The sequence below is a fragment of the Colias croceus genome, chromosome 20 (assembly GCF_905220415.1).
Source record: "Colias croceus chromosome 20, ilColCroc2.1".
Taxonomy (NCBI): domain Eukaryota; kingdom Metazoa; phylum Arthropoda; class Insecta; order Lepidoptera; family Pieridae; genus Colias; species Colias croceus.
The window spans coordinates 170,628-197,643 of NC_059556.1; the positions used below are offsets into that span (position 1 = coordinate 170,628).

Consider the following 27,016-nt stretch of genomic DNA (forward strand, 5'->3'; position numbering starts at 1 on the left):
GTCACGTGATTTTCATTTTCTATAAAGAATTAAGTCCCTCTGACATTTTGTACGGCAAATTTTGTTTCCTTATGAAAAAAAAAAATAACTGCTCAGCCGGTTTATTTCATATTTGTTAAAAAATTGTTGCATTTTTTGTATCTATTCGTCCTTCCTAGATAAGTACACTGTACAGTTTATTCATACTTCGGCAGCGGCCGATTGATTCAGTTCTCATCGCGTGCACTCGTTAAATTACTTTCAGTTCTTTTATACATACATATAGACGCACCATGAGCAATGAACATGTTGTTTATTTCTTTGTTGTATTTTTATTTTTACTATTTAAATTTATTGTGAGTAATAGGATGTTAAAATTTTAGAATTTATCTCATAAAATAACAAAATTATAACATTTAAATGTTCTTTCCCGCAGAAATTCTATCGAACGCTCAGTGAAATCAAATCGGAAGTGGAGTCTATCATAAAGACTGGACGAAAAATGGTAGAAGAGAAATCTGTGCCGGAACCGCAAGAATTCTCCAAGAAGATCGACACGCTCAAAGAGCTGTACAACAAGCTAGGTGCACATATAACGGAGTCAAAAACGAGATTGGAAACCGCTTTACTGACAGCGCGGGAAATACAAAACGACCTGCAATCGCTCACTTCCTGGCTCCAAGGGCTCGGGAACGTCGGCAAGCAGACGCTGGAACTGGAGATGTCCAGAATGGAAGCTATCAAAGACAAGTTGAACGCAAATTACGTCGAGTTCACCAAGATCTGTGACCCCGTGCACTTGGAGAGCCTCCGCAACCAGATCGACGATATTAACGAACGCTGGGAACATTTGAAACGACACGGTTTGAAGAAGGAAACCGAGGTGGAGACTCTGCAGCGATACCTCAATGACATCGACCAGGAGCTGGATAGTCCCGAGACGATGTCAGCGGCGAAACTAAAACTGTTGAAAACTGAGGTTCGAGCTAAAGCGAGCGAGGTGGAGGCGATGGACAACAAGGCGCTCACCAAACAGTGGTCGAGAATTGTCGAAAAAATCACGGTAAGTGCACCTCTTGCATCATTGATAATATATTTACAGAAGTTTTGTTATTCCAATAATGATTCATCTTGTTATTTAATGTATATAATTTATTCTAAACAGTACAGGGATCGTTGACGAAAAATTTGTAAAGTTTATCGTGAATGAATTGGTTATTTTGCTCACTCGCTTTTGTTGTTCTATTCACTGTTTATACACAATAGCACATGGTCGCTTCGTCTCGCGGTGTTTCATGACGTAAGTTTGGTTTTTCATCCAGTGTGTGATTTTATAACCGTGTAAATACTAAAATATTAATGATTTTGACGTGTTTTCCCTCTAATGTACAAAACACTATACGTGGAAATTGAGTGACTTGTAAATAAATGATTTGGTGTTGGTGGTGTGTGGTGTGAAGAGCTTTATGTATCACGGCATAAGAACCATTTTACGTCGACACCTCGGGCTTGAGACTTGTGGGGATCATGCTTTCACTCATCGGACGCTTTGGCATCATGCTATGACCATTACATTCATCATTCAGACCGGACTGTTGACTAACACGTAAATAACAAGCGCCTAACATTAACTCGAAGCACTAAGCGGCCGGTTTGTTGCAGGCTAAAGAATCTAACGTAGATGCGGTCGTAGTTTCGTACGAGAATGTGACTGACACCATTAAGAGACGATTAGAGAGTCCGGTCAACTCGCCTGACACAGAGCGGCCTGAGTTGAAAAAATCTAAAATTCCCCTCGCGTTAAAAAGCCCTGTGCCTATAAAGAAAGAGATCAAAGAAGGCGGCAATAGAAGTAGAGGGTCTTCTTTGGAAAGAAGACAAAAGAAAGCTGATAGTCCAATGTCGGAAAGTGTAACGAGTAACATGTCTACAGATTCTATTGAAGGTTCCATATCAGTAATGAGTTCATTGCCTTCCACTCCCGGCACGCCTAAGAAAGATAGTAGCACGTTTAATTTATTAAAAGATAGCGACTTATTCACTCAAATATCTAATAACAAAATCGAAGCAAAAGCTCCTGTTGAAGTTGAAAAACCGAAAGAAGATCCGTGTCAAGTTGTAGAAGTTAAAGAGCATGAAATTATGAAGTCTAGTGTCAGTCCGATAGAGCCAATGGAAATATATCCATCAGACACAGTTGAAAGTGTTGTCGAGTTTATACCGCACACTGTGGAAACCGTGGAAATTCTCGACGATACTGAAGGTGAGTCTATGGGTGAATCAGATGATGACAAAGATGGCAAAGAGGAACAGAATGGGAAACGATCCTCAGTTGACTTGGGAACGGAGCCAAAAACATTCGTTATCGAAGTAAAGAAATTCGAGGAGCGAATGAAGCCAACTCTTGGTATATTAAAACACAGAAGTAGCAGTGAAGAAAAGAAAAAGTCTGTGACAGTAAACGATGTTCCTGATTTGATCCCCACTCATGACGTAGAAGACAATGACGTGTCGCTGAAAACGCCGCCACCAACGCCCATGGATGAGTCAGAAACTCTTGAATGTCCTCTTCTCTATGACTTGGCATTACGACAGAAGGAAGTCCAAAAAAATCTGTTGCGAGATGAAGTTAACGAGTATTTGATTCTTGATGAAGTGCCTAAAGATCAAGCGGCGCTTCCTGAACCGTCTGCTACGGAAGTGTTAGCCAGCGAAACCATAGACGTTATTTGTAATGATATACCCGTGAAGGTCGGTGTGGGTATAAGTGGGTCAACGTTGGAGAGATTGCGGCGGAAGTCTGGCAGTAGCGGAACGGAAGAGGAAGTCATTTACTCTGAAGTCGAAGATATGCCGAAGGTAACGTATGCGGTTGTTTGAGATAGGTTTTAATGGATATATAGGTAAACCAGAATCTGATGGCAATTAGGGAAATCAAAATTTAGAGTGTGCAACCCTGGGGAAAATGGACTGAACGATCTTGATACTGCTTATTTTTTATTTTGATCTCAATATAATTAGTCACATTACATAAGTGGACAATACTGTTCTTAATAATGAGATATCCACTTAATATTATGTAGGTACATACTTACATGTATAATATACAATTATACATATTACTTTTATACAGGTAATACATATTATTATTTACACATACCTATATTTGTATATTCATTACCAGTATGTCATGTGAAAATATCGATATAATGATATAATGTAGATCAAAACTGCTTATAATTTTTTATAAAATAAAATAAAACTATGTTTATTTTCGTAATTATTAACAGATACACACATTATAAAATTGACTTGGACAGCTTGGACTTGACGAATAGCCGTATTGGAAACTCCTGTAATAAGTTTTCATAAAATTATATTCTAATCAACAAACAATATTATAGTTACCTACATATAATATTTTGTAATTTAAAGTATCAAAACGGGTAAGTCCAATTTACCAATAAAATCTTCAAAATTGAAAATTGTGATGTGTTTGACCCTTCTTCATCGAATGTTTTTCTATAGACATTATAAACAAGACCTCTTGCTTGTGATCGCAGCGGCTTTTTCGACATTTTCGAAGATTTTTTAGACAAAATCCTAAAAATTATTCATCAACTGCAAAAAAGACAAATAATTTGACAAACAATTTGATAGTTGTCAAATAAGTTGCCACATGAAAATCTTTTATTTCTTAAATATAAATATGCCATCAGATTCTGGTAGACCTATAATATGTTTAGGATCATGTTCTCTTTTATGTTTAGGTAGGTTGGTAGAAGCTTTATAAGGATCTGTATTTTTCTTCATTTAGTTTTTGTTATGACAGTCATTAATTAATTATAATTAGGGAGGGAAAAACTTTGTGAACATCCGGATTAAATGAACAGGATACTTTCGGGTGTTCTATTTAAGATTAGTTATAAATCAGAAGTACATTTCCGTTAATATATTTTACATTTATAGCATATTTTATTAGTCGAGGCTAAATAATTGATGAATATGATTATTTATTTATTGAAACAGAATCATTCTTTGTACTTACAGTAATAATACCAAAGCGTAAATAGAATTTAGTAACAATATGTTAACAAAAATACAAACAAAACGGAGTTACAAACTATGTGCATCCAAGTACCTGCATCCAAGTAATGATGTCATAAATAGTAATGTACATTGACACTAGTTCATATTTTAGGTACGACTGTCGTCATCAGATTTTGATGATAGAAAGCCTACGGCCACCTCTACGCCGATCAAAGATTCAAAGCAACAAGTACAAGTCGTTGCGATGTCGCCCAAGCCGAGCCCCGAAAGCGAAGCTCTGGAGGAAGACAAGCACGTGTCGGCCAGCCCCGCGCCTGCGCACAAGTCGCACATACCCGTCAGCAAAGACAGAAGGGGCGACAAATATAACAAAATTGATGATTACGCACAGGTGAGTCGGCAGGGTAATAGTACATATTTTGAAAATTGTCGAACAGTCGACCCACTTTTTTGCACACACACATACATTTTTTTGGTACACATTGTGGTTTTTTCTTTTCGCGAAATGATAATTTTACCATGACAGGTGTGCGAGGAGAGTGAGGGCGGCGAGGTGCGTGCGGTGGGGGCAGTTAGTGCGGGGGCGGGGGCGGGGGCGGGGGCGGGGGCGGGGGCGGGCGGCGACGTGGAGCTGGCGCAGTTCGAGGGCGAGGCGCAGCGCATGTCGCGGCGCCTGCACGTGATGCTGCTCACGCTGGGCGGCGTGGCCAGCGAGCGGGACCCCGCCAAGCGGCTCGAGGTGATCCAGAGATTATAATCACACGTTTTTCACTAATACGTTACTCAAAAATAAACTTAAAAGCTTCATAATAAGTAACATATTATTTTCATCACGTGGTGACGTATCTGTACATTTGTAGATCCTGAAGAACCAGCTGGGTGCCATCGCGCCGGACGCCGCGGCGCTGATCTCGCGCGGCGACAGCCTGGTGTACGCGCGCCACAGGGACAACCCGCAGCTCGCCGAGTACATCCAGACTCACTTCCAGGACAAGCTGCGCAACAAGTGGTCGCTCGTCATGTCCGAGATCGAGCTCAAGCGCAACGCCGCCATCAAGGCCGAGGACGACATCAAGGAGCTCACCGGGCTCGTAGAGAAGCTGCAGCGCTGGGTGAAGGAATTCGAGCAGAAGATCAAGGCGGGAGACACGAAAGCGGACATCGCGGAAGGGGAGAACGAGTACGAGAGGGTGCAGGAGCTGGTGCGCGAGCTGCGCGCGCAGAAGGTGGCCTTCCCCGAGCGCGCCGCCGCCGACGTGCTCGCGGCGTTCGGCTGCGTGCGCGACGCGTACGACGCCGCGCTCGTCAAGAGGGACAAGAAGGGCAAGGTGGGTGCCTATATTGGCTAATATTTTGTAATCCTTAATTATTCCCTTTTCGTCGTATTTAATTATTTATTTTAATCTAGTATTTGAAAGCCGATTACTACGTAGTTACATTAAGTTTCGTTGTCGCGTATTAAGCCGTGGTTAACTGAGAGCAATACACCCAGCAAAGAGAAACGAATTGAAACATAATGTTTGATGGTGCAGGAAGCGGAGGGCGCGGAGGCGGTGCGGCGCGTGGGCGCGGCGCGCGCGGCGCTGGCGGCGGCCGGCGCGGGGCTGCGCGCGCAGCCGCTCAGCGGACCCGACTACCTCGACTTCCCGCTGCAGGAGGACGCGCTCGCCGTGCGTTCTTAGTTATTTACACTTATGCAGTTGTACAAGCAGGATACCTTGCTTTCAGAAAAAGACAGAATTGAACTTATTTTGTGGCTTTACCACTTTTACCAAGCGACCAGAGTGAAAGTTAACAAACAAAAATAGCACTATTAGCGAAACGAGAACAGAACAAAAAAGAATAATTAATAGCGAGAAAATAACAAGAATTATTTATCATACAATTTAAATTAATTAATTTCGAAATATAAAAACTTCTTAATATTTTTAAATAAATAATTGAATTTGATGTGTGCAGAAGATAAAAGCGCTGATGTCGGAAGCGGAGGTGCTGGTGGAAGAAGCAGAGGCAGCCCGGCGGCGCTGCGGCGCGGAGCGGGCCCGGCGCGGCGCCGCGCGCATGCGGCAGGAGTGGGCCGCGCTGCAGGCTGCCTACAGCGAGCGGCACGACAGGTTAGCCCCTTGCTTTTGCTTCAGACATAAATATTAGTGCATAGGCGGCAACACTGTTTTATAAAATACTAGCGGTCCGCCCCGGCTTCGCCCGTGGTACATGTTTACGTTTTCTCTCCATAAGAACCATCCTCGTACTTCAAGGAATATTATAAAAAAAGAATTAACGAAATCGGTTCAGCCGTTCTCGAGTTATGCGCTTACCAACACATTTTGCGATTCATTTTTATAGTATAGAAGATATAGGTCACTGGTCGAAATCCGGCTCGAAAGACCACTTAATATACGAGCCTTTGATGAATTTTAAATTTTACCTTTGAATACATTTGTACATTTTGCTTGTACAATCTGTACAGTAAAGTAATTGACATGATGTGTTTGCATAAACTCAACATGAATAATGCCATTTTCAACACTAACATGATGTACTCGTTCCAAACATTCAAAATATACTTTAAATCTGTTTAGAAACAAAATATTTATTATATGGTGTGTTCGTCCAGATGGAGCCGTTGCCAGGCGACGTGGGCGAGCCTGTACGCGGCGCTGGAGAGCGGCGGCGAGGAGCTGGACGCGCTCGAGCAGGAGTTGGTCGAGCCGCCCGCAGACCCGCAGCAGCGTAGTGAGCTGGAGCAGAGGGTACGTGGCAATGCGAGCCTGTACGTGTGAAACGTATCAGTTATTTTCGATTCACAGTCGTTCGACAACAAATGCAGAAGTGACTTTTTTGATCCAAAAACCTTTTTGACCTGCCTGCAGCATTTGACTCTGTAGATCATTTCAGTTTGTCGTGGAAGGGCATTTAATTTGAAATAAAAAGTTTAATTTAAAACCTTACAGCTTCATACGTTCAGGATATTATATAAATGTTAGTTTGCCAAGTGAAAAAGTTGTTCCGGCGCTTCGATTTACATCGGTGTTCCGCAGGGGTCTATCGCAGGTCCCACATAATATAATACAAACTGTCCGTCCGCAGGTGGTTGCCGCAGCAGCTGCGGCGGCGCGCACGCAGGCGGCGGGGCGCGGCGTGGTGCGCGCGTGCGGCGGCGCGCTGGCCCGCGACGTGCTCGACCAGCTGCACGCGCTCAGCGACCGCGCGCACGCGCTGCTGCTGCGCCTGCGCGCCGCCGACACCAGCCACGCGTTAGTGTACTGTGACTTGTTTTAGTTTCACCTGTATCGACGAGTTAAACCGATTTAGAAAGAAAGAAAGAAACATTTATTTATCAAGGACAGCACAACATACACGCACACACATAGACATAAAACATAAAGAACCGTAAAAGTTAAATAAGAAAGCACCATAACAAGAAATACTACATTACTACTACTACTATTACTCCTGTGGCGCTGAAACCCCGAAGTGGGTCTTGGCCTCCGAGACGAGAACTCTCCACCTTCCCCGGTCCTGAGCGGTCACTTGCCAGTTTTCACTGGCTTGAATCGCACTCAGGTCCCTCTCCACTTGATCGCGCCAGCGATACTTGGGTCGACCCACCGGCCGACGGCCCGAGGGACGGCCCAAGTATGCTCTCTTCAGACCTCGCTCCTCACCCATTCGCTCTACATGACCAAGCCAACGCAGGCGATGCGCTTTTATTTCCCCAAGTATATTTGGCTCGGCCATGAGTTTTTCTAATTCGGCATTCTTCCGGATTCTCCAACTTCCATCCTCTTGTCTGATAGGACCAAAGATCTTCCTAAGAAGCTTTCGTTCTGTGACTAAAAGGTTACGCTCTTCGTTCTGGGTTAGGGTCCAGGCTTCATGCTGATAACAAGAAATAGCAACAATAAAATGATAACCAGTATTTACAGACAAAAAGGAGACAGCTCAGCATATGCTGCAACGTTCATGAACATTGCCAGCGCTATTTTTCAGTGGCCCCTTTTATTATGAAGGCTTCGAGTAGGGACGAACGATTCGATTTAGACCTACTTTAAAAGACCCATATTTAATTGAAGCTAATAGTTAATAACATAGTGTATGCGATACAGGAGCGGGTCGGACGGCAGCGCGGAGCAGCTGGCGCAGTTCGGCGCGGCGCTGCAGCGCGCGGGCGAGCTGCTGCAGACCACGGCCGCCAACCCCGCCGACCGCACCAGCCTCGCCGTGCGCCTGTCGCTCGTGCGGGTCAGTGCACACACCCGCACACCCGCACACACACACACACACACACACACACACACACCCCCCCGCACACACACACGCGCACACACCCGCAAACACACGCACACGCACTCACACACAAAATAAACAAAGCCAATATCCGTCATATCGTCGACATTCTACACACCGAAACTGCATACTTAATCAAACATTCTTCAATATGTAAAACTAACACTAGAATTATTACACCACCATTATTTTTACTGAAAAACTCACGTGAATTTTTTAAGCAAAAATAAATAATATTATGTTATAAATAAAAGTATTTAAACTTGTCTGGTACATTTTACAACTAAAGCTTCGCAGTCCGTAACTTTGGCAATGAATAAGTAATATAACATTTAATAAAAATTAATGGAGGGAAATTAATTCCGACAGTCAATTTAAACTTTTTTCAAAGCACTAATTATGTAACAGAAATTAGTGTAATAACTTAAAATAAGTGTTCACAAAAGCTCGGCTCGGTGTAATATTAACGATTTAACTTAGTGACGCTAGACGAGCGGTGATACGGACCTTTAAGTTTGGCAAAATGCCAGAACGTAGACCAAGTCAAAATGGATCTTATTTCCTAATAATACGGACGAAAACTAAAAATGTTGCTTTCGTTATGAAGATGTTTGATATTTGAGTCTTATTTAGATTGCGTTAAGGTTGAATTTAGCTTGTGTTTGTTTATTTCGTTGTTTAGGTGTCAATGTCGCGTTTGGTCTTTTGGAAAGCAATTGGTTAATATCGAATTAATTTTGGATAAGTGACCTCATCTTTATTGAACTAATACTCGCATTAATTGGGTATTTTGTGAAGCTTTGAGCTGGTTTATACCGCTATGAAGCTGAAACAACTATATACCTATTTATTTAAGAGGCATATTGTTGTATACAGAGTTGAATGGTTCGAGAATTTAAATGAACGATTTTTGTTTAAATAAAAAGGTACGTAAAAATAGATATTTGAAGTTGAAATTTACAACCTCGGGAAACAGATTAGATTCACTCATGCAACATATCTGTTATTGGTTACCTGTTATAGCAGAATCTTTAACGCGGTGGCTATTGGCCGGAAGCCAAACAGACAGACAGACAGACAGACTAATGGCTGCAGCCGGCGTCGCGCAACGTCGCGGGGATTTGTTATGGGGGACACTGCTTCGGAGAAAAACGTACTGATATGATACGAAAACGATGTTGATATTTCTAGCTAAGGATTATCTTTAGTTTTGTAGAATTTCTTCTTGTCACGAAGTTCCTTCTGTTTAAGTACTTTGACGGAATAAGCTATATTAGAATTATTTTAGTAAGATTGCAGCAATCCACTCGTGAAATAATTTAAAAATACCTGCAGTATAATATGTTGCAATCAAATTTTACTACCGTTTAACAGGATACAATCTTCATCATAACTCGTTTTGTACATTCAAAAGGAAATGCACCAGGTTACATCATTTGATCGTTGATACAAATGAGTTAAAAAGCAATAAAATGAAATGCAAAACGAATCCAAATGTCGCGGATGTGTCGCCGCCGGCGGAAGGGGCAAGGGCGCGCAGACTGGGCGGGACAACTGCTCAGCGGTGATTACAGGCGATAGGGAAAAACGGACAATTATTGGCCAATCAATTACGTAGGAAATCTCTAACTACCCCAGTTAGATAATGTTATTGGAACGCTAAAGGAACTTAGTGGAAAAGATAGTAAATATTCTGCATTCTATATGTATGTACGTGATGTGTTTGTGTATTCACTACCTACCGGTCAGGCACTCACTTCAGTAGTATTATCATAAAAAAAAAATGTCACAGGTTATTTATTCCGTAAAAAGAGAATAAGATTTCAATCCCTCTCAATTTCGATATACTATTGAAAGTGAGATGAAATAAAATAGTGTAATATATATATGTAGGAAAGTTTTTTGTTGGTTTGCGTTCCCCGGGGAGCTCGGTTCGGTTTCCATCTGGCACAGTGAGCTGCTGAAGTCTGCGTTAGGACATTTCCCGCGAGAAATTTAGAAATGTTCGGAAATTTTATTTAAGAGGTGCTGAGTATGAACTATTTTTGCTAGTTTTTCAGGTTTTGATAGTAGTTTTTGAAATATTCAGTAGATTAATTTTTTAATAATACACATAAATATTGCAGCAAATTAAACCATCAAAATAACCGTATAATATTTGCATCCTGAAATAAAATTATACAACGATGAAGTAACACCGGCTTTAAATCGAATCGCAGGTCGCTAGCTGCGTTTCAAAATAAACAAATATCTTTCCCCGGCTATTAAAAGCGATCTGTATATGGAAGCAAATAGTGTGAAGTATTTAGATTTCCTCGCATTGTAGAGACACGGGCTATTTCTGGGACGTACGAATATCCCTGTCGCGTGCCGCCTGCGCAGCGCACTAACGTCATATAAACCGCACTACTGTGCTAGATCAAATACATCCTTATATCTAGCGGGATTAAATTGATATTCAAATAATCATTACTAGTTTTGGGAATTCATTCCCCGTGTTCGTAGAGACGTAAGTTTGTACACTGTAATAGGGCAAATTGGATTCTATTGCTAAAGTTTTGGGTTGAATATAGGTCTTATTGTTTCCGCGAGTAGATTTAATGAATTTTCGTTGGATAGCTTTAGTCTGTGCATCGCTTCCGTGTGTGTTTGTTTTGTGGCGATTTTCGTGAAATTCGGTTTAATTGTGTGGATTATTATCGGTTTAATGTATTATGTGTAAAATAAAATGTATTCAATTAAAAACGTTTAGTTTACCAGGTTAAAAGTGCACGTAGGTCGTATATTTTCATATGAGAGATGGTAAAATAGAGTGGATAAATCTGGATTTAATAATTTGTGTGAGCAATTTCAAAGGTGTTGAAAGTTGTTTGAATATCACGTTGAAAAGCGAGTCGAGTGTGATTGTTGACGCGTGTTATATTCACTACACATTGTTGTGGTTGAGTTTAAATTACAGTCTGGTCAAACATCATAGTGGGTAAATGTAACCAACACAAAATGTTGGATTTTGGTGATTTTGTTTAAATTTCTATATTAGTATACGTTGTGTTTTACAGTAAGGAAGTTAATTTGGTTGATAATTTTTATTAAAACTTGTTATTTTCATGATTGTAAACATCATTATAGTTTAACAACATAGCCCAAATACAAAAATTAATCTCAAAAGTAGAGTATGGAATTTAATTGTAGACACATTAATGGCTTTTTATTTTGATGATTTTATAGATTACAGTAATAGTCTACTATTGAACTTGTTTCTTTGGCCGATTTTTTTATATCATGAATGTAATAGATAATACAATTTTTTTTGTAATCGATCGATTTGCAAAAATACCAATATAGTTTTAATTTAATTCAAATCTGTTACAAAATAGCAAGTCGAGGCCAGAAATTCGAAAACTAAAAGCCGGCTAGTGTTTACGCTGTAAGGTCAACAGCGATCGAAGCCAGCCCACGTTTAACGGGCTCCGGACAAACAGACAAACGGACAAACAGTGTTTGAGTCTAATTGTGCCAGCTTTGGTAACGTTACGCACGGTTTGCTTTCATTAGCGTACCATTTTCACTTGTTAGGGAGCGTTTTTTTTTATTATTTTTGGTCGGTGTTAAATTTGTCCTTTTTGATCTTTTAATTACTACAGCATAATATAAAATGCTGGTTTTTACTTCGTATCGTGTTTCGTTGTACGAAAATCTATGTCTAGATAATTAGATGTTATTTATAATGTTCTGTTCCTCTCAGTGAGTAATTATTTTACTTATGAATTTAGTTATTATTCGAACTTATATTAAACTAGCTTCCGCCCACGACTTTGTACGTGCATCCCCGTTTTTCCCCGTTCCCGCAAGAATTTCGGGAAATCCTTTCTTAACGGATGCATACGTCCTAACATCTACCTGCATGCCAAATTTCATCCCGATACGTCCAGTGGTTTGGGCTGTGCGTTGATAGATCACTATATCAGTCACCTTTGAGTTTTATATATATATATATATAGATTATAAAATTTCATTAATTTAGATCTCGATACAACTATAATATATTTATTTGCTTGGATAAGGTAAAACTGTAAAAGTCTCAGTACACATGTAATGGCCTACGATACAGAAAATAAATTGAATAAGCCAATTAAATTGGCCGACCCGTGATGGCGAAAAAAAAAACAAAATTAACTTTTAAATGATTTATTACATAAAAATTACATTGAATAACGTCCTTCGGATTCGTTGTTAGAACCAAGAGTGGTGTTTCTTGGGCGGGGCGGGCTCCTCGGACGCAAGTCGCTGGAATCGCAGGTGTGCGCGATGTCGAAATCTGTACGCGATATAAATTATAATCCCTCACTGGGTGGCACTTTGCGCTTTTTAATAATGAATATATGTCGTATGTAGGTACTTAATAAGCCATTTAATAAAAAAATCAAAATTCAAATTCAAATTCAAAATTTATTTATTTTTTCACAATTGTTTTACATAATTTCACATAAGTTTTAAATCCCTGGTTAATAAATAATTGTGTGTGTGCAGGCGCGGCAGGAGGAGCTGAGTGCGAGCGTGTCGCGCTGCGCCGCGCTGCCGCACGCGCGCTCCGCACCACTCGCGCTCAAACTCGCTGAGGTAACCGCGCGCGCACACACACACACACACACACACACACACACACACACACACACACACACACACACACACACACACAGACACACACACACACACACACACACACACACACTGCTACACGATGCCACGCCATACCACATCGCAGCACACCACGCCACACTATATCACACCACTTTTAGCACCGTTCTTAGGGTAAAACCGGGATAGATGCCCCACTTTTTGAAATAGCCTCATAATTTAAAAAATATGAATCTTATACGAACACTTTGCATGAATATAGCTAGCTTAATTATCTATTTTGAATTGTTGTGTAGATTTTTTATCCTATCATTTATAGATAAAGTGTAATAACAATTTTTGTAGAACACCTTTTTTGGGGATAGATACCTATATAGAGTTACCCCACCATGAAAATACTAACGAGGATAGATGCCGCACTGGGACTGCCGCCTATAATTATATTCTCTACACTACGATATTTGAGGGTCCCAATCGTGAATGAAACACTTATACAGATCAAAAGTGACAGCTATAGAATTATTTTACTTATTCACAATTTAACCAATCAGAAACTCTACATATTCTCAAAATTTATATAAGTACACAAAGCTTTTATATTGAGATTATTTACAGTCTACACTTATTAGCGACAAACCACTGAAGCAAATAGGTATAATTACAGCAGTTAGCAAGTACTCGCAAACCGCACACGGTCGGCCATCGAGCTGCGGTTGCACGATACTAAGTCACTATAATATACTCCTTATGATAATATGTAAATAACTCGATACATAATATACAAGTAATTGAAGTAAACATGAGTAAAAATATTAATGCATAAATTCTTGTTTAGGATCGGAACTGTATTTTTGCTCTACCTAAGTAAATGTATCCAAAGAAATCGCGTTACGTACGTTTATTTATATGGCGTTGCATGGGATTCCGAAGCAAGTGCTTATTTATAAATTTTCAAGCAATCTTACAATTTAGTTTTAAAATTACCTAAAGTTACTAAGAATGAAGGAACATCATAATATGATTACTACATAAAAATTTGGTAGAAATATTTTAAGCTATCAGCTACGAATGAATAGTTCTGGAATTATGAGTAGAGTAAAGCTAAAATTAAACTCAAATTATAAATTAAATATCGTTTATTGCATTCGTTAATAGAACAATGGTAAGACAACAGCGCGAGCGGCTAGACGGTCGCTAGAGGGCACTTCCCCGTTGCTCGCGAGACGATATGCCGACCCCACACTTGTGGTGTTGGAAAATATGTCCCATTCGTTTTTGTACCTTTGTGTAAATGATAAACAAATGTGTTGCCTTTACGACTTTACATTAGGAAATTGTAGTCTACTTTACGTTACATTATATGTATTAAATTTGTAAAAACACAAATAAATGTTTTCAAAAAGAATAGGTAAATGTTATTAGTTGTATTATTATATTAATAGTTGTATTATTACTTCAAAAGTATCGTCGATAATGATTACCGTTTCTAATGCGCTCGCATTTCGCGTATTTGGTAACAGCGTAGACATTTTGTTGCGATGTTATTTACGAGCTAATAAATAACTCCCACGGCTATAAGTGGCTATAAGAAACAAACATAATGCGTACATAGTCATTAAATTTCACAATATCGGTGTCGAGTTCGTCTCTCAATGTTATGTTACAATTTCATGTTGCTTTACAATTGGCATTTTAAAAACAACATGCACGTATTGTATGCGTACGAGACGTTCATTCCATGTTGACATTTCATTAAACTTTATTATTACTATGAAAAATATGGAAAGTAAATAAAACATGCTGTGAATGTTCATCTCTTAAAAATACAGTCGGTAACCGCGAGCTCCGAAACAGTAAAACTTCGAGCGGTGGAAAGTTAATTATGATCAGTGTGTAGTGCGCCGGCCGGGCTGCGAGCACGCGTGTTTACGAGCGGAACTTTCCCAATATGTCTACGGGATACGGCTTATTCAAAAGCCTTTGAATTATTCCATTTTAAGGAACTTACAAAGTTGCACGAACCGAATGCGTTCCGGAGAACTTTGTTAACTTTGTATCTGAAGAAATCGTATCGTCTTTTACGATGTCGGCTGTTATGTCTCGAATAAACGTTGGATACAGCGTTTATTTTTATATACTTAAGTTTTCTTCCACATTTAGTCTAACACGCCAGACATGCGTAAAGAGACGTTTTGACAGACCTCACTATAAAAGTTCTCGCAATAAAATATTTTGTTTTTTCATTTTCTGTTCCATATCCTCGTACATAAATATAATTTTAGTAGTTCTTTTATGTCATTGAATAGGAGCAAAATATCATATTATTGATACAAAACATTATTATAATTGAATTAGAACTGACAATAACACACGACAAACGTATGTGAGGGTCCCCAGTATAGAGTATAGATACTGTATATAAGATCGCGGGGTGGTCTCGGCCGGACGCACGGCTCTAAATAACGCATCGAGTGAACCGCGCGAGACAGCCGAATGTATGGGGAGACTCGCTGTCTGGGATTGTGGGAATTGTTTTAGGTATCATTTTATGAGATTATAACGTGGTGTAGGTGTATACTTGGTTATGTAGAAATTACTGGATCGTCGAAGTTGATTACAAGGCATATTTCAACATATTTTTTAAATCAATCCGGTCGTGTATAATATCTCTTTATTAACATTATCTTACACAACTGAAATATTTGCTCCAGTCTATCTAGAGTTGATTTGATGCCATAATGAGATAAAACATCAACTTGTTACTCATATCACAATTGATCCTCCAAATGTTCATCTGTTACGTATAATGTACGTGACACGCGTTGTCTGTCAGTCTGTCAGTCTGTCACGCGCGAGGCGAGGCGCAGATCCGAGCGGTCTGACACGCCGTGACTGGCGGGACACTGTATAATGCATCGGTGCAGTGATATGAGATATGGGATAGGCTCATTACACTCTGCATGTAATCCTTAATTAATACCTAAGAATTACTCGAAAATATGGAAAAAAGAAAGTAATTCTCTCCTATTTAATACTTCGAGATATTCTGTATCATTTATTTGTTAAAAACGAACACTGTATTGTATTGTCCCTCATAAAGTATCAGTAATTCCTGAGCTCGATTCCAGTCTAGCTTTCTCTAGTGGATTGTATGAGCACAACGTTTAGTAACTAGATCGTGCACATTGGAAAACCCGTGGTACGCTTGTAGAATAAAATTTATAAATTAGAAGTTATCCTGAATCTAAGAAATTTTATCTGTTTCTTACTAAATTAAAATTGAATTTCGCTTATTTGAAGAATCTCTAGCTGAAATGTTACTTCCAAAATTATTCGAGCACAATATTGAATTTCCCTACCGGCTATGTCCCGTGTATTTTTCCCACATGGCAGACGGGATAATTCGCCATCAATCTGTATGTGATTATGCGGAGGGGATCTCACTAATTTGCAAGATAATGCGGTAACAACACATTAGTGGGGCTAGGGGGGTAGTGCGTGTGAGGGGGGAGGGAGGGACTTCATCTGTGGACAGTTAATGACGCTTTGTGTCCCCGCACCGGCCACGGCTATTAGTGCCACTTGTTATACGCATTTGAATCACGATAGAGACAATTCGATAAATATAGGTAGATCAGAGTTAGGTTAGGTTTTTTATTTCTATTCTCTATAATGGTCAATTTAAACTTAAATTAACTGTAAATATATTAGTATCTGTTTAGTTGTGTCGGAAAGACTTGCCGCAAATAAAGTTTACTTTATTATTATTTTAAAACATTTATTAACATATGTATCATAAATGTATAGATCTTTTCTTATTGTTTACATATAACAGTCCAAGACTGCTTAAATTAATTCGTTAGCAAAGTACGTTAAAGGTGTAAAAACAAACAAAATACACGCAAAGTCGGGATATTATCACACAATGGTGTATCCCTATCTTGATGTCTGTCCGGGCGCTAATCGTCGCCGACCCGCGCGAGGGCCGCACACCATTTAGGATAACTACGCATTTACCGACAGCTTACACACGTACTTATAGATGTGGACAGTTTGTTGGCTACTTTTGTACGCTTATCTGATAAGTGATTGGCCAGTTATAAGAACGTTATTTTTTTATTATAATTTTACTACCAAATTGTTGTTTATATTTTTTCCTGAAAATCAAAATTACTCTGATTACGCAATGTAATGAATTCATGTCGATGATGTATTAGCTGGTATTACATAATTTAAAAATATGCTGCTTATTAAATTCGTTTAAACTTTAAACATTACAAAACTTGATCCTTTACCCCAAAATCGTAGAAACCACTTTGGCATGTAGTTATATAATATTATAAGACGTAAATATTGGTTTAATATTTTTGTGGATGAATATTAACATTGTAACATAAAGTGTGTGTATGTGTGTGCGCAGGCGCAGACGCAGCTGTCGCAGCACGGCGAGTACGTGGAGCGGCGGCTGGCGGCGCTCGCGCGCTTCTCCGCCAGGCTCGACGCCGCGCTCCAAGCGCTTGCTGCTAACCAGGTGAACACTCATTGATATTGGTATTCAATTAAATTATAAGAAATGCAATGCAGTATTTTTTGATATTTTGATTGTTTATAGTTGTGTACCTGTAATTAAACAATGCTATCACAAGTTAAAACGCTCAAGTGTGTTGGCTATACTTGTTCGGTGCAATGACCACCGAACACCCTAGTCAGCAATACTAGGTATCGCGGGCGGCGTTTAACATAAATTTAGGTCAGTCCACAATCAACAGTCCACAAAATAACATATTACCGTCGCGACGAGTAACATTAACATTAACAGTAACATTAAACATATAACATAATATAATTAACATATAATATAACAATTAACAATAACAGTAACAATTAAGTAACAAGTGAAAGTGTAATAGCAGAGATTTTAGCAATAAATTAATTAGTGTACATTTTAGTTTGATTTTATAACAAAATCCCTCCAACACTAGCCACGCAGCCCACCACTGGGTCTATCGCCCTACAATACTAGATATTTTTAATGTATGCATCTAGATTTTAGACTAATCATAAAGTTTCGTTTCTATTAATCAAACATACCACAAACCGATTTTCCCCAGTTTAAATCCATAATGTACTATTTTAAGTGTCAACGTTATTTATCAGAAATCGGAAGAGCTAGACGTCGAGGTGGGCTCGCTGCTAGAAGAGTACGAGGCGATGGAGCGCGAGTGCAGCGGCGCGCGGCACAGCGTGGCGCCCGACGTGCGGGACCGCGTGCTGCGGCTGAGGGACCTGCGGGGGCCCGCGCGCAGGGCCCCGGGCGCAGAGGCCCCGGGGGCCACAGGGGCCCCGCCCGGTGAGCCGGCCCGCGACCAGAGCCCCGCGTCCGGTGAGTCGCATGCCGGGTGGTGGGGCTACACACGCTGGGGTTCCCGGGTTTGTGTGGACATTAGATACAGATTTGGTTGATGTTGCATTTATTGTTGTTATTTTTTCATAGGCCTATGTCCAGCAGTTGTCCTAGTAGGATGATCTAAAATATGAGATGGTTTTGGTGTGTTGTGGTGTTGGCGATGGATAGAGGAATTGAATGTTTGATTATAATTAATTAATTAAATACAGTTTTGTGAGTTCTGATTATGAAATGATTTATGAGTTGAAGGTGATAGAGTAGACGGAAATGTGTTATGAGAATAAAATTCACTAGGTACGCTAAACGAACGTCGACATGTAATTAAACTAGTTTAACCTACATTTTCTTTGTTTACATAAACATTTGTTTGTGTTACAATATTTTTCTGAATTCTATTATGCATGCAGTTTGAAGTTGAATGAGTTTTGGTAAATGGTAAAATAGAAGACTGATTTGATGCAATTATATTTTTTTACCAATTCAATTTTTTTATTTAGTATTGAAGAGTTTGTTTGTTGTCAATTTACTTATCTTTGATCTATAAATACGTTTCAGTTTTGTGTGGCAATATTTTTAACATATAGGTAATAGAAAGTTATAGAAAGGCAAGAACAGACGTCGCCTTACTACATGTAAGCTTAATATACATATACTCATAAGTACGTATATTTTCAACAGAGGCGAATTATTCTGGTCTCTGTACCACATCAGTTAGTGTGGTGAGCTTCCATCTCCTTATAAAAGTGGTAAAAATAGATTTGTTTTGTGAGAAACATAACTGGAACGAATCCACAACCTCTGGATTGTGATATTCCTTAATCCTCCCTTTATCATAAGAATAAATGTTACAAATCCGACAGGTAGTTACAGAAATTAATACAAACATACTCTTCATTATTATGTAGTTTAGTTATTTTAACAAACTCAAAGGGAACCTCAGCAGCCAAGCTATATATTATTTGTGTAAATATGTGTGTGCTGGGAACAATAAACGTGTTGGTCTCTAACGCTTGTTTTATTCGCTAACCTCTAACTGTGTGGGCTTGCTGTCACAATCATATCATTAACCAAACATTAACATTATTCACTAATAAGGCTATTTTCAAGAAAAGTGTGTAAAGCGTCTGCACAACGATCTGAAGTGTCTAGGTACGGAAGGTGTCTACAGTTCTACGGAGAAGTGTTAATTATGTACATAAAGGTTTATTGTTGGAATTTGAAATATTGTGTGTTTTATTTATGATAATAAAAAGGTACCTATGTTTTAATATTCAAAATGGATCAACAGAATATGTGACTGGTCACTAAACTTATACAAGATAAAATGTCGTTTCAATTCTAGTGAAACAAAAACTTAAAAATTATAATTCATCTCATTCTTTACTCGTAAAAACTTTACTGCTAGAAGTTGTATGGAAGTAAAAAAACTACGCTTTCATAATATAAAATGCAGAACAGTTGGATTATTATTCGACAATCCCATACATTTTCATTTAACTGCAAGGCATGACCCATATTATAGTCACTCAATGTAGATCAACTTTTAATAATATAACAAAGTTCCAGTTTTATAATAACTTTTCAAAATCTTGAGACAGAATTGAAAAACTAAAGAGTATTCACAAATATATACTTAACCATTATACATATAACTTAAAACCATTATTTTCAATGTCTTAAAAGTAATCAAAAGTGATAACAAATAAACAATGCGCTTCATCTCGAAGAGTTCCCATGGCCTAAATGTTGTCGAAATTGTGGTCTTTCACACTGCAGCCTCAATGCGCGGTATCTGGGTTCCGACCTACATCTCACTACTCGTCACTGCATTATTGATACATGGATCAACGTTACTTAACATCATTCTGCTTTTCATCTTTTAATGGATCACTTGATTACCCATTTACCATTATAGTAATGAAATTCTGTTATAACAGTAGTGGATATATGCTTGTAATATAACAATGCAATGGGATAAGACTAATAATAATCTTTGTACCAAATTTCATACAGATCCGATCAGTCATGCGCGTAAGAGGGACAAACATTATTTTATACATTCTTACAAAACTTTCGCGTTTATTACGTGTTATACTACCATTGCTATATTTTATGCCTCTAAAATTTAAGTGTTATAGCTGGTATTGCGACTATAAAAATGTATAATATGAGATTTAATATAACTGTTAAAATCTACGCAACTACGTGGTCGCCCATATCCAACCCATACGGCACATCCGATGCTTTTTCCCTAAAATAGGCTTGTGACGTTAAATTATAAAAGTCGGTATGAATTATGCAGCAAGTGAACGCTCTGTTCTAAACATCGTCTCATTGAACGTCAAAGAGCGAGTGGAGTCGGGCAAGTTAATCGCTAAATTAGCCGACAAGTTTTTTCATTAGCGCTCCGCAGTTTGGACTTTGCCCTCACGCACACACACACGCTCTTCTTATGTACACGTCTCGAAATTTTTGTGTGCACGTGTGTGTGATGGTTAGCAAAAGGGACTAAATAATTAAATTTATACGGAATTAATTATGCTAAACAACTGGTTTGTATTAACGCTATGTAAAAAAAATATTCAAATACTACGGAATACACAGATTATATACATACGTAAATTAATACCCAACCAGAAATTGATTTCATAATAATATATATATATTATAGTAATGCTATAGACCTAAGATTACACCGAACCCTTTGATAGGATGCTATCACTTACCACTGCGCTGATTATCTTGATAGCGAATGCTAATCTACATTCGTAGTAATTTTCTTAACACAATTATACGCATTACAAATACAATTAATACAAGTTAAAAATTACTTTTGGAATTTAAATTTAGTTCTTTTGCTTTGTTTTAGTTTAAAAAAGAGTATTTCAATTAATTAAAAAACATCAGCCGGCCACAGAGAATTCAGTATTTTTTTATTAAAAATGCCATCTATTTATAAAGACTACTACACGGAATTTCATCTGGAATTGCAAATAAAATGTTTTCTTTGGAAAGTTTGTTTATTTGTTCGGTATAATTTGGCAGCCGGCGCCTGCATCGCCATACATTACCGAGAGTATACCGGCAACGTGAGCCGCATGTCTATGAGCCAGCGAAATTACTGACACGCGTACATGTTGCACGAACATATACATTTCTGTAGATTTCCTATTGAAACCTAAAAATATTTATATTTTGATGAATCAAGTACCTATATTACAAAAATAATGTATATGGTAGGGTTAGAATTAACTAATATAGTATGTAAGTATGACCTTTTCCATTTATTTTCGTATACTAAATCGTTTACTGGTCGATAACTACTATGAAGTAATGCATCGATATCTTTATCATCGAGTCACACGCAAAATATGAAACCTCTGAATCGATTTTTACCGAATCGGTAATTCTGTGACGTGATTATTCAAAATACGCATTTGCGTGATGTGTTCTAATAACAAAATAGCAACGCAATCATTTCAGCCGTTAAATTGAGTTAACTGCCATAACGGAACTAATCAAAAGTTAGCCACTAACAGCGATTAATATACGTGCTACGAAATTAATACGAATATTCCTCACGCGTGGCACCCAAAAACTGCTGAGCGATATGATATCACAAGTTTTATGAGTAACTATAAACTTCTTATATTTTTGTTCCATAAATAACTATATTTTTATTTGTATTAAAACCGGAATCTCATCGGGCGGTCAACCTTTCAACTCGTGTGTCATTCGGACTTGTTGTTCGAAAGCGACCTACTTGCAGAGAAAACTGCGAGTGACAATAGAGCAGTATTGTAAAGACGAATCACAAAGCTGCTTTCTGGGCCGCGGCGATGAGCCCTAGTGCGGCGCTACGTATCGAAACCATCCAGCTTTTGTAGACACGACTAAATTAGAATTTCAGTGCCACCGTAAGAAATAGAGTGGTAGGAATGTTTTGATCAAAGCTTATTTCACAAAAATATTCCTTTAAAACATTTTCAAGAACTTAACTGAATATACCTACACTCCAAAATATTACTGTTTAATAAACCAACTGAAATACAAATTAATAAAAAATATTTTATATCATCTATGTATCGATAAATAATTTTTCTATAAATAATGATAAATACATAGTTGATATCTGTACATCCCTAGAGCGGTGGGTTGTGCGGAAGTAGGCCAATAAGAAAAGCGCAAAGCCTCAAACGGGCTTTTTTGTGCGACGCTCCATTTGCAATGTGGATCATTCGTTACATCTAGACACGCGGCAGCGTGTCAAGCCGAGTTCAAGCGAAGAGAACTGGCGAGCAGCAGCCGTGTGTATATTTACACGAACCATTTCGAGCCACTTTTCACCCCCTTATAACTCGAAAACTATTTAAGTTAAATAAACCAAATTTGGTACATATCAAGAGGACCTCAAGATAAACAAGAACCTTAAATGTCATAAATACAGATTAAACAGTTGCGTAGATATTAATATCCAAAAATCGCAATTTTTAAGACTGACTGACTTATAGACATATACAAAACCTAACCCACTTCCAGATGACCTAGAAAGTTCAAATTTTGTAATCAGCTAGGTAATAGTGAGTGTACAAAGGAAAAAATCAGAAAATACTGAATTTATTTGTATTTAATTTTTTTTTCAATGACATTAATTTTGTTTGTATGGAAAAATGGAAAAGTTTAAAAAAATAGAAAATAGTATATTCACCTTACTAGTCTTAAAAAATAGATCAAAACTAGTCAGTGGCCGAAAAAAATTTTGAAATCCATCAATAAATGACTGAGATATAGATTATTGAAGTTACATATTTTAGCGCGAAACATCTGTAGATTCGATGCGCCTCTGACATCACACTCACTCGCGCTAGTATCGCTAGGGCGGATTACTTCGATTGCATGATTTCTTTATTCAAAACTATTATTAAACGTAAAATAAAAGAAAATTGTAATAAAAATATTGCTCATACAGTTAAAAATAATATATAATTTTACAAATTCATATTTCTTTATTCTTTATTTATGAGTGTTTAGTTTATTTTTAATTTCAGTGTAATGGAAGAAGGCTTTGTCGAAGGTCGAAATGATTTAATTTGCGTAATATTAATATTAATATAAGTGAAACATCTTTAGGCGCGTTTAGAGTAAAATTTCAAAATCTCGTCATGGCAATACCGTAACGTCATGGAGTAAAGCGACGATTCTTCTACAACGATCTTTGTATCTTTGTAATAGTGTGTGTACATATTCACGCTGGATGTTTAGAAAATCATGTAATCTTTTAAACAGAAAACGAGTTTAAAAAATTGCAGATAATGACGGGGCAATGTGCGCTGACATTCATAACATACAAGAAAATATAGAAAATAATACTAAACAAACCATACAAAGAATCCGCAAGAAAAAATATAAAAAAAATCGTAAGTATATAAAAAGTATAATTATATTCATAAAGTAAATCAAATTTGCAGAGTAATTTTCTGTACAAAAAGTAATGATATCCCACCAAAAACATAAATGTAAAATTTGGAGCCGAGTTCAATCGTTGACTTAATTTGCCAAAAAAAAGAAATGAGATCTAAATGTGTGCCAAGTTCTGCAGACAGTCCAGAAATTTATTTACAAAGATGTATTAAGTTCTTAGGTTGACTGAAAACTCAATTGTTTTATTTTCCCTTAGAGAACAATGATTATTCCAAAATATAACTTTTTAAATTTGAATAATATAATTATTTTCACAAAGCAAACAACTAATGACCTATTGAACCCCATAATTTGATGAGGCTAGTTTTTAGAACCTCACAAAATATAAACAGTATGTAGAACTAGCCTCATCAAATTATGGGGTTCAATAGGTCATTAGTTGTTTGCTTTGTGAAAATAATTATATTATTAAAATTTAAAAAGTTATATTTTGGAATAAACATTGTTCTCTAAGGGAAAATAAAACAATTGAGTTTTCAGTCAACCTAAGAACTTAATACATCTTTGTAAATAAATTTCTGGACTGTCTGCAGAACTTGGCACACATTTAGATCTCATTTCTTTTTTTTGGCAAATTAAGTCAACGATTGAACTCGGCTCCAAATTTTACATTTATGTTTTTGGTGGGATTCATATAACTCATTGCGGATGCATCTAACACCATTCTAATTATATTCATTTCATCGTGTATGTTCAATTGACGTCCGTATGAAGAAATGCTATTTTGAAGTGTAACTACAGTGTTATGGTATGATATAAAGGTATAAGACCTAAATTGGTAAGTAGATTTTTCAATAATTTTAATTTGTCAATCCTATAACAAAAATATTTGCAGAAGGCTGCAAGACTAGGTAAAACGAAAAAAGTAATTCTCATTTGAATATATAGAGTTAGAATTTATTTTCATACATAGTGTAAAAAATTCTAAAATATTATGTCGCGTCAAAGATACCTAAACATAAAACTTTGTAGACAGTATTAGCTCGTATATTAAGACATGCCAGCTCCAAACCTTTGAATTGTTTCGTCATCATCGGTTGACAATTTTAAACTTTATTTCCGTTATAATATGATTCATTTTAGTAGAGTTTTAAACTCTGTGGTTAAAACTTAAAAAGTTCAGAGACGACGATGGTTATTCAACGGGTGCTTGCTACGGAGCACCGTAGCGGTGTAGCGGTGTAGCGCTACGTAGCATGCTACAGATATTATGTAGCGGAGAGTTTAAATACATAGGCTTAACCACGAAATATAGACACGTCTAGAACAGATATTTAGCACGTCATGTTCAGACTTCAGGTGACACGTGTTTAGGTATTATTAGCTTCACGATAAACCATAACAATGTGCTAATTACAAATCTACTCGATAGTCAATTAGCATTATGGTGTTTCATCTTAATTACTCAATCGATCTTGTTAATTTAATTGAACCGACCTGAATACATTTTCAACGTAACGTTTTACTTTTTAGATAAATGCGACTGCCGACTGCCATGAAGAAGTAGGCCGCTTCATCACAATTGTTTTCATTCAACATAAACATTCATAAAATCACAGAACAAAATACATTTAGATATACGTTTCAGGATTCGCATAAATAACGTGGATTAGGGAAAACGCAGGGACGCGTCGAAAATAAAATAAATGATCACCATCAGTTACCTGCGTGATGCGCCGTACATCAGCCGAACACGCCCGGTAGATAAGGGAAATCCAACTGTTTCCTTTGGAAAACTAGCCACGGATCGTTTCAGCTTAATATATTACAATTTGTCAGGCTAATGCGTCTGCGTTATTTAATAGTCGTTATATTATGAGTGCTTTGTGCTTAATGTTGATGAAATCCTTATGATTTACTTGATTTGATAATTAAATGTCTTCTACAAATTGTATTTGAATAAAATGAACTATACATATACCTACTTAGTTAAATATATGTTGCACTGACCGACATATCCTTTCACAAAATGAATACTCACACCTTCTCATCAGAATTATAATGAAACCGATTCCGAAATTCTCTCACGAACTTATTACGCTGTCTGTAATTAATATGACCCTGTTCATCTCGTTATTAAAATAAATACGTGATGGGAATGTCATAAAAAGGCTTTATATCGTGTCTCAGCTAAGCAATTAAAATATCTCTGGAATATAATATTTAAGCATATAGTTATAATGGTGTCTTATTCATATAATAAGCTAAAATAAATAAATGATATAATTAAAAGTACTGGTATTTATTTCACGTGTGGTGACGTATACCTATATATAATACTTACTCCTAATTCTAACTCTGCAAACTATGTTTTGCTTAACCTTAACCTTAACCTTAACCTTACTCTTATGATTTAGTAGTATCTATGAAAAATAGATGTCGGCCGATTCTCAGACCTACCCGATATGAAAACAATATTTCATAAAAATAGGTTGAGCCTTTTCGATGGAGTTTAGTACAAACACCACCACGACTATTTTTTCACTATTACTACATAGTATAAAACAACGTAGCTTTCCACCGTCTGTATTCTAAAATCTTTAAAACTACGCAACGGATTTTGATTTTGTTTTTTTATAGATAGAGTGATTCTCGAGGGAGGATATTTACGTATGAGGTTTTATACAAAGCGGGCGGAAAGCTGGTATAGCTAACTAACTGATACACAAACTAATGAAAGCTAGGTCACGCTTTACGATATGCTTAAAGCGTTGATGTGGGCGACATTCCGCGCCGTAAATAACAAAGTTAATAAGTTCAGTCGCAGGTCACAGCTGCGCCTGGTGCTATGTGCCGTTACTGTTACTTAATGCCTTCTCTGAGAGAAAATATTCTCAACTATTTGTTAGATTAGATAACTAAAATATCTCATTACTTTGCGACTTACGGAGGGTTTAAAATAAATTAAAGAATTTTAAATTTATTTTCAAAAATATTTTATATTTGATTTCTGTCCTAGATGGATACATCGTTAACAAGGTTAGCTTTCTTTAATGATGAAAACGCAAATAATTTTTTAGGTTCGTGATACGTCTTGTTAATCCTTTTAAATCATAATCTAGTTCGTCCCCTTTATAATAACCAGCTAGCTTTGATAAAAATGCATTAAATCAGCGTCACGGCTCCTTGCAATATGCATATGCATTATAATTAAGGATAAAATTAACACTA

The 27,016-nt window shown here is 37.5% G+C and overlaps 1 protein-coding gene across 1 annotated transcript in view; it reads left to right on the forward strand.

Annotated features, from left to right (window-relative positions):
• The window catches only part of LOC123701007 (dystrophin, isoforms A/C/F/G/H-like), a 65,095-nt gene extending 46,560 nt beyond the window's left edge, over positions 1-18,535 (forward strand). The window contains exons 23-35 of the mRNA XM_045648413.1: positions 416-1,042; positions 1,642-2,838; positions 4,181-4,420; positions 4,556-4,768; positions 4,890-5,357; positions 5,562-5,699; positions 5,989-6,143; positions 6,647-6,782; positions 7,120-7,286; positions 8,139-8,274; positions 12,850-12,939; positions 17,378-17,488; positions 18,115-18,535. Coding sequence (XP_045504369.1) covers positions 416-1,042; positions 1,642-2,838; positions 4,181-4,420; positions 4,556-4,768; positions 4,890-5,357; positions 5,562-5,699; positions 5,989-6,143; positions 6,647-6,782; positions 7,120-7,286; positions 8,139-8,274; positions 12,850-12,939; positions 17,378-17,488; positions 18,115-18,420 — 3,984 coding nt within the window. The 3' untranslated portion in view covers positions 18,421-18,535. The remainder of the gene's footprint in view (positions 1-415; positions 1,043-1,641; positions 2,839-4,180; positions 4,421-4,555; positions 4,769-4,889; positions 5,358-5,561; positions 5,700-5,988; positions 6,144-6,646; positions 6,783-7,119; positions 7,287-8,138; positions 8,275-12,849; positions 12,940-17,377; positions 17,489-18,114) is intronic.
• Positions 18,536-27,016: the final 8,481 nt, after the last annotated feature.